The 15,137-nt window shown below is 44.2% G+C and overlaps 1 protein-coding gene across 1 annotated transcript in view; it reads right to left on the reverse strand.

Moving 5' to 3' along the window:
- The window catches only part of LOC135503844 (plexin-B3-like), a 302,325-nt gene that overhangs the window by 127,414 nt on the left and 159,774 nt on the right, over nt 1-15,137 (reverse strand). Inside the window, exons 7-8 of the mRNA XM_064922002.1 lie at nt 1,276-1,432; nt 97-256 (exon numbers count right to left, since the gene is read on the reverse strand). Coding sequence (XP_064778074.1) covers nt 97-256; nt 1,276-1,432 — 317 coding nt within the window. The remainder of the gene's footprint in view (nt 1-96; nt 257-1,275; nt 1,433-15,137) is intronic.

The following is a 15,137-nucleotide window of genomic DNA, read 5'->3' on the forward strand; positions in this document are numbered from 1 at the left end:
AAATTATCCATTAATTAAATAATTATGAATACAAATCTAATAATTACAGATATTTTTTATTTATATAAAAAATGTAAAATAAATAGGGCAACCTACCACGTCCTGGTGGGCTGGGTGGGAGGAGCTCCGGCAGGGGTGATTGACAGGTGATGGTGGTTCCCTTGACGATGGCTGGCTGAGGGGGGAGGGTTCCGAAGGAGCAGGAAAGAGACTCCTCCTCTGACAGGGTGGGCAGCTGGACCACTGTTAGAGACACCTGGGACAGAGATCTATATATTATATTATATATATTTTTTTATATATATATATAAGGTTTATTGGGACAGATAATAAGAGAGTGGGGGAGGGACATACAGGTAGGTGTGGAGGGATAAATAAATACATTTACAGCAGGACCAGCACAGACATTACCCCCTAAACCAACCCCAGACATTACCCCCTAGACATTACCCCCTGAACCACCCCAGACATTACCCCCTAGACATTACCCCATAAACCACCCCAGACATTACCCCCTAGACATTACCCCCTAAACCACCCCAGACATTACCCCCTAGACATTACCCCCTAAACCAGCTCCGACATTACCCACTAGACATTACCCACCTAAACCAGCCCAGACATTACCCACTAGAATTTACCCCCTAAACCAGCCCAGACATTACCCCCTAGACATTACCCTCTAAACCAGCCCAGGCATGACCCCCTAGACAATACCCCCTAGACCAGCCCAGACATTACCCACTAGACATTACCCCCTAAACTAGCCCAGACATTACCCCCTAGACCAGCCCAGACATTACCCCCTAAACCAGCCCAGACATTACCCCTAGACATTACCCCATAAACCAGCCCAGACATTACCCCCTACACATCACCCCCTAGACCATCCCAGGCATTACCCACTAAACATTACCCCCTAAACCAGCACAGACATTACCCCATAGACATTACCCCCTACACCATCCCAGGCATTACCCACTAGACATTACCCCCTAAACCAGCACAGACATTACCCCCTACACATTACCCCCTAAACCAGCCCATACATTACCCACAACACATTACCCCCTAAACCAGCCCAGACATTACCCCCTAAACCAGCCCAGACATTACCCCCTAAACCAGCCCAGACATTACCCCCTAAACCAGCCCAGACATTACCCTCTAGACCAGCCCAGACACCTCCACTGAGTTACTCCACCAAGTCTCCTCCCACAGATCTGTCACACAATGTTTCTCGATATACTATACTGTTGAAGATCTGTAACCCACCTGAGTCGCCTCCTCTCTGCTCTGGATGGCAGGCTTTAGGCTCTGGACAGTCACACACTGATTGGCAGGCTGGTCGGCAGGCTGGTCGGCAGGCTGGTAGCTCCACAGCCAGTGGTTGGCTTGGCCCTCACGACTACACTCCAGTCGTCGAGTGCATCTGTATCAGCGGTATAAACACAGGTTACCACGGAAACGAGTGACAGAGGAAACGGGGGTATAAACACAGGTTAACATGGAAACGAGTGACGGAGGAAACGGGGGTATAAACACAGGTTAACACGAAAACAAGTGACGGAGGAAACGGGGGTATAAACACAGGTTAACATGGAAACGAGTGACGGAGGAAACGGGGGTATAAACACAGGTTAACATGGAAACGAGTGACGGAGGAAACGGGGTATAAACACAGGTTAACATGGAAACGAGTGACAGAGGAAACGGGGGTATAAACACAGGTTAACATGGAAACGAGTGACGGAGGAAACGGGGGTATAAACACAGGTTAACATGGAAACGAGTGACGGAGGAAACGGGGGTATAAACACAGGTTAACATGGAAACGAGTGACGGAGGAAACGGGGGTATAAACACAGGTTAACATGGAAACGAGTGACGGAGGAAACGGGGGTATAAACACAGGTTAACACGGAAACGAGTGACGGAGGAAACGGGGGTAAAAACACAGGTTAACACGGAAACGTGTGACAGAGGAAACGGGGGTATAAACACAGGTTAACACGGAAACGAGTGACAAAGGAAACGGGGGTATAAACACAGGTTACCACGGAAACGAGTGACGGAGGAAACGGGGGTATAAACACAGGTTACCACGGAAACGAGTAACGGAGGAAACGGGGGTATAAACACAGGTTGACATGGAAACGAGTGACGGAGGGGCTTTAACAATGTGTATGTTTGTGACAAAGGACACAGCACTATCAACAAGGCAGGTCCCTACAGGCTTTAGTTTTGTCACACCTGGACTACTGTTCAGTCGTGTGGTCAGGTGCCACAAAGAGGGATTTAGGAAAATTACAATTGTCTCAGAACAGGGCAGCACGGCCCTTGGATGTACACAGAGAGCTAACATTAACAATATGCATGTACATCTCTCCTGCCTCAAAGTGGAGGAGAGATTGACTTCATCACTACTTGTATTTGTAAGAAGTGTTGACAAGCTGAATGCATCAAGCTGTCTGTTTAAACTACTAACACACAGCTCAGACATCCATAGATACCCACAAGACATGCCACCAGAGGTCTGTTTAAACTACTAGCACACAGCTCAGACACCCATACATACCCCACAAGACACCCATCCATACCCCACAAGACATGCCACCAGAGGTCTGTTTAAACTACCAGCACACAGCTCAGACACCCATCCATACCCCACAAGACATGCCACCAGAGGTCTCTTCACATTCCCCAAGTTCAGAACAGACTATGGGAGGCACACAGTACTACATAGAGACATGACTACATGGACCTCTATTCCACAGTACTACATAGAGCCATGACTACATGGACCTCTATTCCACAGTACTACATAGAGCCATGACTACATGGAACTCTATTCCACAGTACTACATAGAGCCATGACTACATGGAACTCTATTCCACAGTACTACATAGAGCCATGACTACATGGAACTCTATTCCACAGTACTACATAGAGTCATGACTACATGGAATTCTATTCCACAGTACTACACAGAGCCATGACTACATGGAACTCTATTCCACAGTACTACATAGAGCCATGACTACATGGAACTCTATTCCACAGTACTACATGGAACTCTATTCCACAGTACTACATAGAGCCATGACTACATGGAACTCTATTCCACAGTACTACATAGAGCCATGACTACATGGAACTCTATTCCACAGTACTACATAGAGCCATGACTACATGGAACTCTATTCCACAGTCCTACATAGAACCATGACTACATGGAACTCTATTCCACGGTACTACATAGAGCCATGACTACATGGAACTCTATTCCACAGTACTACATAGAGACATGACTACATGGAACTCTATTCCACAGTACTACATAGAGCCATGACTACATAGAACTCTATTCCACAGTACTACATAGAGCCATGACTACATGGAACTCTATTCCACAGTACTACATAGAGCCATGACTACATGGAACTCTATTCCACAGTACTACATAGAGCCATGACTACATGGAACTCTATTCCACAGTACTACATAGAGACATGACTACATGGAACTCTATTCCACAGTACTACATAGAGCCATGACTACATGGAACTCTATTCCACAGTACTACATAGAGACATGACTACATGGAACTCTATTCCACAGTACTACATAGAGACATGACTACATGGAACTCTATTCCACAGTACTACATAGAGACATGACTACATGGAACTCTATTCCACAGTACTACATAGAGCCCTGACTACATGGAACTCTATTCCACAGTACTACATAGAGCCATGACTACATGGAACTCTATTCCACAGTACTACATAGAGACATGACTACATGGAACTCTATTCCACAGTACTACATAGAGCCATGACTACATGGAACTCTATTCCACAGTACTACATAGAGACATGACTACATGGAACTCTATTCCACAGTACTACATAGAGCCCTGACTACATGGAACTCTATTCCACAGTACTACATAGAGCCATGACTACATGGAACTCTATTCCACAGTACTACATAGAGTCATGACTACATGGAATTCTATTCCACAGTACCACATAGAGCCACGACTACATGGAACTCTATTCCACAGTACTACATAGAGCCATGCCTACATGGAACTCTATTCCACAGTACTACATGGAACTCTATTCCACAGTACTACATAGAGCCATGACTACATGGAACTCTATTCCACAGTACTACATAGAGCCATGACTACATGGAACTCTATTCCACAGTACTACATAGAGACATGACTACATGGAACTCTATTCCACAGTACTACATAGAGCCATGACTACATGGAACTCTATTCCACAGTACTACATAGAGACATGACTACATGGAACTCTATTCCACAGTACTACATAGAGACATGACTACATGGAACTCTATTCCACAGTACTACATAGAGACATGACTACATGGAACTCTATTCCACAGTACTACATAGAGCCCTGACTACATGGAACTCTATTCCACAGTACTACATAGAGACATGACTACATGGAACTCTATTCCACAGTACTACATAGAGCCATGACTACATGGAACTCTATTCCACAGTCCTACATAGAACCATGACTACATGGAACTCTATTCCACGGTACTACATAGAGCCATGACTACATGGAACTCTATTCCACAGTACTACATAGAGACATGACTACATGGAACTCTATTCCACAGTACTACATAGAGCCATGACTACATAGAACTCTATTCCACAGTACTACATAGAGCCATGACTACATGGAACTCTATTCCACAGTACTACATAGAGCCATGACTACATGGAACTCTATTCCACAGTACTACATAGAGCCATGACTACATGGAACTCTATTCCACAGTACTACATAGAGACATGACTACATGGAACTCTATTCCACAGTACTACATAGAGCCATGACTACATGGAACTCTATTCCACAGTACTACATAGAGACATGACTACATGGAACTCTATTCCACAGTACTACATAGAGACATGACTACATGGAACTCTATTCCACAGTACTACATAGAGACATGACTACATGGAACTCTATTCCACAGTACTACATAGAGCCCTGACTACATGGAACTCTATTCCACAGTACTACATAGAGCCATGACTACATGGAACTCTATTCCACAGTACTACATAGAGACATGACTACATGGAACTCTATTCCACAGTACTACATAGAGCCATGACTACATGGAACTCTATTCCACAGTACTACATAGAGACATGACTACATGGAACTCTATTCCACAGTACTACATAGAGCCCTGACTACATGGAACTCTATTCCACAGTACTACATAGAGCCATGACTACATGGAACTCTATTCCACAGTACTACATAGAGTCATGACTACATGGAATTCTATTCCACAGTACCTCATAGAGCCACGACTACATGGAACTCTATTCCACAGTACTACATAGAGCCATGCCTACATGGAACTCTATTCCACAGTACTACATGGAACTCTATTCCACAGTACTACATAGAGCCATGACTACATGGAACTCTATTCCACAGTACTACATAGAGCCATGACTACATGGAACTCTATTCCACAGTACTACATAGAGCCATGACTACATGGAACTCTATTCCACAGTACTACATAGAGCCATGACTACATGGAACTCTATTCCACAGTCCTACATAGAACCATGACTACATGGAACTCTATTCCACGGTACTACATAGAGCCATGACTACATGGAACTCTATTCCACAGTACTACATAGAGACATGACTACATGGAACTCTATTCCACAGTACTACATAGAGCCATGACTACATGGAACTCTATTCCACAGTACTACATAGAGACATGACTACATGGAACTCTATTCCACAGTACTACATAGAGCCATGACTACATAGAACTCTATTCCACAGTACTACATAGAGCCATGACTACATGGAACTCTATTCCACAGTACTACATAGAGCCATGACTACATGGAACTCTATTCCACAGTACTACATAGAGCCATGACTACATGGAACTCTATTCCACAGTACTACATAGAGACATGACTACATGGAACTCTATTCCACAGTACTACATAGAGCCATGACTACATGGAACTCTATTCCACAGTACTACATAGAGACATGACTACATGGAACTCTATTCCACAGTACTACATAGAGACATGACTACATGGAACTCTATTCCACAGTACTACATAGAGACATGACTACATGGAACTCTATTCCACAGTACTACATAGAGCCCTGACTACATGGAACTCTATTCCACAGTACTACATAGAGCCATGACTACATGGAACTCTATTCCACAGTACTACATAGAGACATGACTACATGGAACTCTATTCCACAGTACTACATAGAGCCATGACTACATGGAACTCTATTCCACAGTACTACATAGAGACATGACTACATGGAACTCTATTCCACAGTACTACATAGAGCCCTGACTACATGGAACTCTATTCCACAGTACTACATAGAGCCATGACTACATGGAACTCTATTCCACAGTACTACATAGAGTCATGACTACATGGAATTCTATTCCACAGTACCACATAGAGCCACGACTACATGGAACTCTATTCCACAGTACTACATAGAGCCATGCCTACATGGAACTCTATTCCACAGTACTACATGGAACTCTATTCCACAGTACTACATAGAGCCATGACTACATGGAACTCTATTCCACAGTACTACATAGAGCCATGACTACATGGAACTCTATTCCACAGTACTACATAGAGACATGACTACATGGAACTCTATTCCACAGTACTACATAGAGCCATGACTACATGGAACTCTATTCCACAGTACTACATAGAGACATGACTACATGGAACTCTATTCCACAGTACTACATAGAGACATGACTACATGGAACTCTATTCCACAGTACTACATAGAGACATGACTACATGGAACTCTATTCCACAGTACTACATAGAGCCCTGACTACATGGAACTCTATTCCACAGTACTACATAGAGACATGACTACATGGAACTCTATTCCACAGTACTACATAGAGACATGACTACATGGAACTCTATTCCACAGTACTACATAGAGCCATGACTACATGGAACTCTATTCCACAGTACTACATAGAGACATGACTACATGGAACTCTATTCCACAGTACTACATAGAGCCCTGACTACATGGAACTCTATTCCACAGTACTACATAGAGCCATGACTACATGGAACTCTATTCCACAGTACTACATAGAGTCATGACTACATGGAATTCTATTCCACAGTACCACATAGAGCCACGACTACATGGAACTCTATTCCACAGTACTACATAGAGCCATGCCTACATGGAACTCTATTCCACAGTACTACATGGAACTCTATTCCACAGTACTACATAGAGCCATGACTACATGGAACTCTATTCCACAGTACTACATAGAGCCATGACTACATGGAACTCTATTCCACAGTACTACATAGAGCCATGACTACATGGAACTCTATTCCACAGTACTACATAGAGTCATGACTACATGGAATTCTATTCCACAGTACTACACAGAGCCATGACTACATGGAACTCTATTCCACAGTACTACATAGAGCCATGACTACATGGAACTCTATTCCACAGTACTACATGGAACTCTATTCCACAGTACTACATAGAGCCATGACTACATGGAACTCTATTCCACAGTACTACATAGAGCCCTGACTACATGGAACTCTATTCCACAGTACTACATAGAGCCATGACTACATGGAACTCTATTCCACAGTACTACATAGAGACATGACTACATGGAACTCTATTCCACAGTACTACATAGAGCCATGACTACATGGAACTCTATTCCACAGTACTACATAGAGACATGACTACATGGAACTCTATTCCACAGTACTACATAGAGCCCTGACTACATGGAACTCTATTCCACAGTACTACATAGAGCCATGACTACATGGAACTCTATTCCACAGTACTACATAGAGTCATGACTACATGGAATTCTATTCCACAGTACCACATAGAGCCACGACTACATGGAACTCTATTCCACAGTACTACATAGAGCCATGCCTACATGGAACTCTATTCCACAGTACTACATGGAACTCTATTCCACAGTACTACATAGAGCCATGACTACATGGAACTCTATTCCACAGTACTACATAGAGCCATGACTACATGGAACTCTATTCCACAGTACTACATAGAGACATGACTACATGGAACTCTATTCCACAGTACTACATAGAGCCATGACTACATGGAACTCTATTCCACAGTACTACATAGAGACATGACTACATGGAACTCTATTCCACAGTACTACATAGAGACATGACTACATGGAACTCTATTCCACAGTACTACATAGAGACATGACTACATGGAACTCTATTCCACAGTACTACATAGAGCCCTGACTACATGGAACTCTATTCCACAGTACTACATAGAGACATGACTACATGGAACTCTATTCCACAGTACTACATAGAGACATGACTACATGGAACTCTATTCCACAGTACTACATAGAGCCATGACTACATGGAACTCTATTCCACAGTACTACATAGAGACATGACTACATGGAACTCTATTCCACAGTACTACATAGAGCCCTGACTACATGGAACTCTATTCCACAGTACTACATAGAGCCATGACTACATGGAACTCTATTCCACAGTACTACATAGAGTCATGACTACATGGAATTCTATTCCACAGTACCACATAGAGCCACGACTACATGGAACTCTATTCCACAGTACTACATAGAGCCATGCCTACATGGAACTCTATTCCACAGTACTACATGGAACTCTATTCCACAGTACTACATAGAGCCATGACTACATGGAACTCTATTCCACAGTACTACATAGAGCCATGACTACATGGAACTCTATTCCACAGTACTACATAGAGCCATGACTACATGGAACTCTATTCCACAGTACTACATAGAGTCATGACTACATGGAATTCTATTCCACAGTACTACACAGAGCCATGACTACATGGAACTCTATTCCACAGTACTACATAGAGCCATGACTACATGGAACTCTATTCCACAGTACTACATGGAACTCTATTCCACAGTACTACATAGAGCCATGACTACATGGAACTCTATTCCACAGTACTACATAGAGCCATGACTACATGGAACTCTATTCCACAGTACTACATAGAGCCATGACTACATGGAACTCTATTCCACAGTCCTACATAGAACCATGACTACATGGAACTCTATTCCACGGTACTACATAGAGCCATGACTACATGGAACTCTATTCCACAGTACTACATAGAGACATGACTACATGGAACTCTATTCCACAGTACTACATAGAGCCATGACTACATAGAACTCTATTCCACAGTACTACATAGAGCCATGACTACATGGAACTCTATTCCACAGTACTACATAGAGCCATGACTACATGGAACTCTATTCCACAGTACTACATAGAGCCATGACTACATGGAACTCTATTCCACAGTACTACATAGAGACATGACTACATGGAACTCTATTCCACAGTACTACATAGAGCCATGACTACATGGAACTCTATTCCACAGTACTACATAGAGACATGACTACATGGAACTCTATTCCACAGTACTACATAGAGACATGACTACATGGAACTCTATTCCACAGTACTACATAGAGACATGACTACATGGAACTCTATTCCACAGTACTACATAGAGCCCTGACTACATGGAACTCTATTCCACAGTACTACATAGAGCCATGACTACATGGAACTCTATTCCACAGTACTACATAGAGACATGACTACATGGAACTCTATTCCACAGTACTACATAGAGCCATGACTACATGGAACTCTATTCCACAGTACTACATAGAGACATGACTACATGGAACTCTATTCCACAGTACTACATAGAGCCCTGACTACATGGAACTCTATTCCACAGTACTACATAGAGCCATGACTACATGGAACTCTATTCCACAGTACTACATAGAGTCATGACTACATGGAATTCTATTCCACAGTACCACATAGAGCCACGACTACATGGAACTCTATTCCACAGTACTACATAGAGCCATGCCTACATGGAACTCTATTCCACAGTACTACATGGAACTCTATTCCACAGTACTACATAGAGTCATGACTACATGGAACTCTATTCCACAGTACTACACAGAGCCATGACTACATGGAACTCTATTCCACAGTACTACATAGAGCCATGACTACATGGAACTCTATTCCACAGTACTACATAGAGCCATGACTACATGGAACTCTATTCCACAGTACTACATAGAGCCATGACTACATGGAACTCTATTCCACAGTCCTACATAGAACCATGACTACATGGAACTCTATTCCACGGTACTACATAGAGCCATGACTACATGGAACTCTATTCCACAGTACTACATAGAGACATGACTACATGGAACTCTATTCCACAGTACTACATAGAGCCATGACTACATAGAACTCTATTCCACAGTACTACATAGAGCCATGACTACATGGAACTCTATTCCACAGTACTACATAGAGCCATGACTACATGGAACTCTATTCCACAGTACTACATAGAGCCATGACTACATGGAACTCTATTCCACAGTACTACATAGAGCCATGACTACATGGAACTCTATTCCACAGTACTACATAGAGCCATGACTACATGGAACTCTATTCCACAGTACTACATAGAGCCATGACTACATGGAACTCTATTCCACAGTACTACATAGAGCCATGACTACATGGAACTCTATTCCACAGTACTACATAGAGCCATGACTACATGGAACTCTATCCCACATCAGGTAACTGATGCAGCAGTAGAATCAGATTTAAAAAGCAGGGAAAAATACACCTTATGGAATAGGGGGGACTGTGAAGAGAAACACACACACAGACACATGTATGGGGCGGCAGGGTAGCCCAGGGTAGCCTAGTGGTTAGAGCGTTGGACTAGTAACCGGAAGGTTACAAGTTCAAACCCCCGAGCTGACAAGGTACAAATCTGTCGTTCTGCCCCTGAACAGGCAGTTAACCCACTGTTCCTAGGCCGTCATTGAAAATAAGAATTTGTTCTTAACTGACTTGCCTAGTAAAATAAATAAAAATTTAAAAAAATACACACACACACAATAAAATATGCACTGCTGGACCCCAGGAAGAGTAGCTGCTGCCTTGGCAGGAACTAATGGGGATCCATAATAAACCCCAGGAAGAGTAGCTGCTGCCTTGGCAGGAACTAATGGGGATCCATAACAAACCCCAGGAAGAGTAGCTGCTGCCTTGGCAGGAACTAATGGGGATCCATAATAAACCCCAGGAAGAGTAGCTGCTGCCTTGGCAGGAACTAATGGGGATCCATAACAAACCCCAGGAAGAGTAGCTGCTGCCTTGGCAGGAACTAATGGGGATCCATAACAAACCCCAGGAAGAGTAGCTGCTGCCTTGGCAGGAACTAATGGGGATCCATAACAAACCCCAGGAAGAGTAGCTGCTGCCTTGGCAGGAACTAATGGGGATCCATAATAAACCCCAGGGAGAGTAGCTACTGCCTTGGCAGGAACTAATGGGGATCCATAATAAACCCCAGGAAGAGTAGCTGCTGCCTTGGCAGGAACTAATGGGGATCCATAACAAACCCCAGGAAGAGTAGCTGCTGCCTTGGCAGGAACTAATGGGGATCCATAACAAACCCCAGGAAGAGTAGCTGCTGCCTTGGCAGGAACTAATGGGGATCCATAATAAACCCCAGGAAGAGTAGCTGCTGTCCTTGGCAGGAACTAATGGGGATCCATAACAAACCCCAGGAAGAGTAGCTACTGCCTTGTCAGGAACTAATGGGGATCCATAATAAACCCCAGGGAGAGTAGCTACTGCCTTGGCAGGAACTAATGGGGATCCATAATAAACCCCAGGAAGAGTAGCTGCTGCCTTGGCAGGAACTAATGGGGATCCATAACAAACCCCAGGAAGAGTAGCTGCTGCCTTGGCAGGAACTAATGGGGATCCATAATAAACCCCAGGGAGAGTAGCTACTGCCTTGGCAGGAACTAATGGGGATCCATAATAAACCCCAGGAAGAGTAGCTGCTGCCTTGGCAGGAACTAATGGGGATCCATAACAAACCCCAGGAAGAGTAGCTGCTGCCTTGGCAGGAACTAATGGGGATCCATAACAAACCCCAGGAAGAGTAGCTGCTGCCTTGGCAGGAACTAATGGGGATCCATAATAAACTCCATGAAGAGTAGCTGCTGCCTTGGCAGGAACTAATGGGGATCCATAATAAACCCCAGGAAGAGTAGCTGCTGCCTTGGCAGGAACTAATGGGGATCCATAATAAACCCCAGGAAGAGTAGCTGCTGCCTTGGCAGGAACTAATGGGGATCCATAATAAACTCCATGAAGAGTAGCTGCTGCCTTGGCAGGAACTAATGGGGATCCATAATAAACCCCAGGAAGAGTAGCTGCTGCCTTGGCAGGAACTAATGGGGATCCATAATAAACCCCAGGAAGAGTAGCTACTGCCTTGGCAGGAACTAATGGGGATCCATAATAAACCACAGGAAGAGTAGCTGCTGCCTTGTCAGGAACTAATGGGGATCCATAATAAACCACAGGAAGAGTAGCTGCTGCCTTGTCAGGAACTAATGGGGATCCATAATAAACCCCAGGAAGAGTAGCTGCTGCCTTGTCAGGAACTAATGGGGATCCATAATAAACCCAGGAAGAGTAGCTGCTGCCTTGTCAGGAACTAATGGGGATCCATAATAAACCACAGGAAGAGTAGCTGCTGCCTTGGCAGGAACTAATGGGGATCCATAATAAACTCCATGAAGAGTAGCTGCTGTCTTGACAGGAACTAATAGGGATCCATAATAAACTCCATGAAGAGAAGCTGCTGTCTTGACAGGAACTAATGGGGATCCATAATAAACCCCAGGAAGAGTAGCTGCTGCCTTGTCAGGAACTAATGGGGATCCATAATAAACCCCAGGAAGAGTAGCTGCTGCCTTGTCAGGAACTAATGGGGATCCATAATAAACAAAGGAAGAGTAGCTGCTGCCTTGTCAGGAACTAATGGGGATCCATAATAAACCCCAGGAAGAGTAGCTTCTGCCTTGGCAGGAACTAATGGGGATCCATAATAAACCCCAGGAAGTGTAGCTACTGCCTTGGCAGGAACTAATGGGGATCCATAATAAACCACAGGAAGAGTAGCTGCTGCCTTGGCAGGAACTAATGGGGATCCATAATAAACTCCATGAAGAGTAGCTGCTGTCTTGACAGGAACTAATAGGGATCCATAATAAACTCCATGAAGAGAAGCTGCTGCCTTGGCAAGAACTAATGGGGATCCATAATAAACCCCAGGAAGAGTAGCTGCTGCCTTGGCAGGAACTAATGGGGATCCATAATAAACTCCATGAAGAGTAGCTGCTGCCTTGGCAGGAACTAATGGGGATCCATAATAAACCCCAGGAAGAGTAGCTGCTGCCTTGGCAGGAACTAAATGGGGATCCATAATAAACCCCAGGAAGAGTAGCTGCTGCCTTGGCAGGAACTAATGGGGATCCATAATAAACCCCAGGAAGAGTAGCTACTGCCTTGGCAGGAACTAATGGGGATCCATAATAAACTCCATGAAGAGTAGCTGCTGCCTTGGCAGGAACTAATGGGGATCCATAATAAACCCCAGGAAGAGTAGCTACTGCCTTGGCAGGAACTAATGGGAATCCATAATAAACACCAGGAAGAGTAGCTGCTGCCTTGGCAGGAACTAATGGGAACCATAATAAACCCCAGGAAGAGTAGCTGCTGCCTTGGCAGGAACTAATGGGGATCCATAATAAACCCCAGGAAGAGTAGCTACTGCCTTGGCAGGAACTAATGGGGATCCATAATAAACCACAGGAAGAGTAGCTGCTGCCTTGTCAGGAACTAATGGGGATCCATAATAAACCACAGGAAGAGTAGCTGCTGCCTTGTCAGGAACTAATGGGGATCCATAATAAACCCCAGGAAGAGTAGCTGCTGCCTTGTCAGGAACTAATGGGGATCCATAATAAACAAAGGAAGAGTAGCTGCTGCCTTGTCAGGAACTAATGGGGATCCATAATAAACCCCAGGAAGAGTAGCTTCTGCCTTGGCAGGAACTAATGGGGATCCATAATAAACCCCAGGAAGTGTAGCTACTGCCTTGGCAGGAACTAATGGGGATCCATAATAAACCACAGGAAGAGTAGCTGCTGCCTTGGCAGGAACTAATGGGGATCCATAATAAACTCCATGAAGAGTAGCTGCTGTCTTGACAGGAACTAATAGGGATCCATAATAAACTCCATGAAGAGAAGCTGCTGTCTTGACAGGAACTAATAGGGATCCATAATAAACCTCAGGAAGAGTAGCTGCTGCCTTGGCAAGAACTAATGGGGATCCATAATAAACCCCAGGAAGTGTAGCTGCTGCCTTGGCAGGAACTAATGGGGATCCATAATAAACCCCAGGAAGTGTAGCTACTGCCTTGGCAGGAACTAATGGGGATCCATAATAAACCCCAGGAAGTGTAGCTACTGCCTTGACAGGAACTAATGGGGATCCATAATAAACCCCAAGAAGAGTAGTTGCTGCCTTGGCAGGAACAAATGGGGATCCATAATAAACTCCATGAAGAGTAGCTGCTGTCTTGACAGGAACTAATAGGGATCCATAATAAACCTCAGGAAGAGTAGCTGCTGCCTTGGCAAGAACTAATGGGGATCCATAATAAACCCCAGGAAGAGTAGCTGCTGCCTTGGCAGGAACTAATGGGGATCCATAATATACCCAGAAAGAGTAGCTGCTTTGACAGGAACTAATGGGGATCCATAATAAACCCAGGAAGAGTAGCTGCTGCCTTGGCAGGAACTAATGGGGATCCATAATAAACCCAGGAAGAGTAGCTGCTGTGACAGGAACCAATGGGGATCCATAATAAACCCCAGGAAGAGTAGCTGCTGCCTTGGCAGGAACTAATGGGGATCCATAATAAACCCCAGGAAGAGTAGCTGCTGCCTTGGCAGGAACTAATGGGGATCCATAATA

This window comes from Oncorhynchus masou, chromosome 18 (assembly GCF_036934945.1).
Source record: "Oncorhynchus masou masou isolate Uvic2021 chromosome 18, UVic_Omas_1.1, whole genome shotgun sequence".
Lineage (NCBI taxonomy): Eukaryota > Metazoa > Chordata > Actinopteri > Salmoniformes > Salmonidae > Oncorhynchus > Oncorhynchus masou.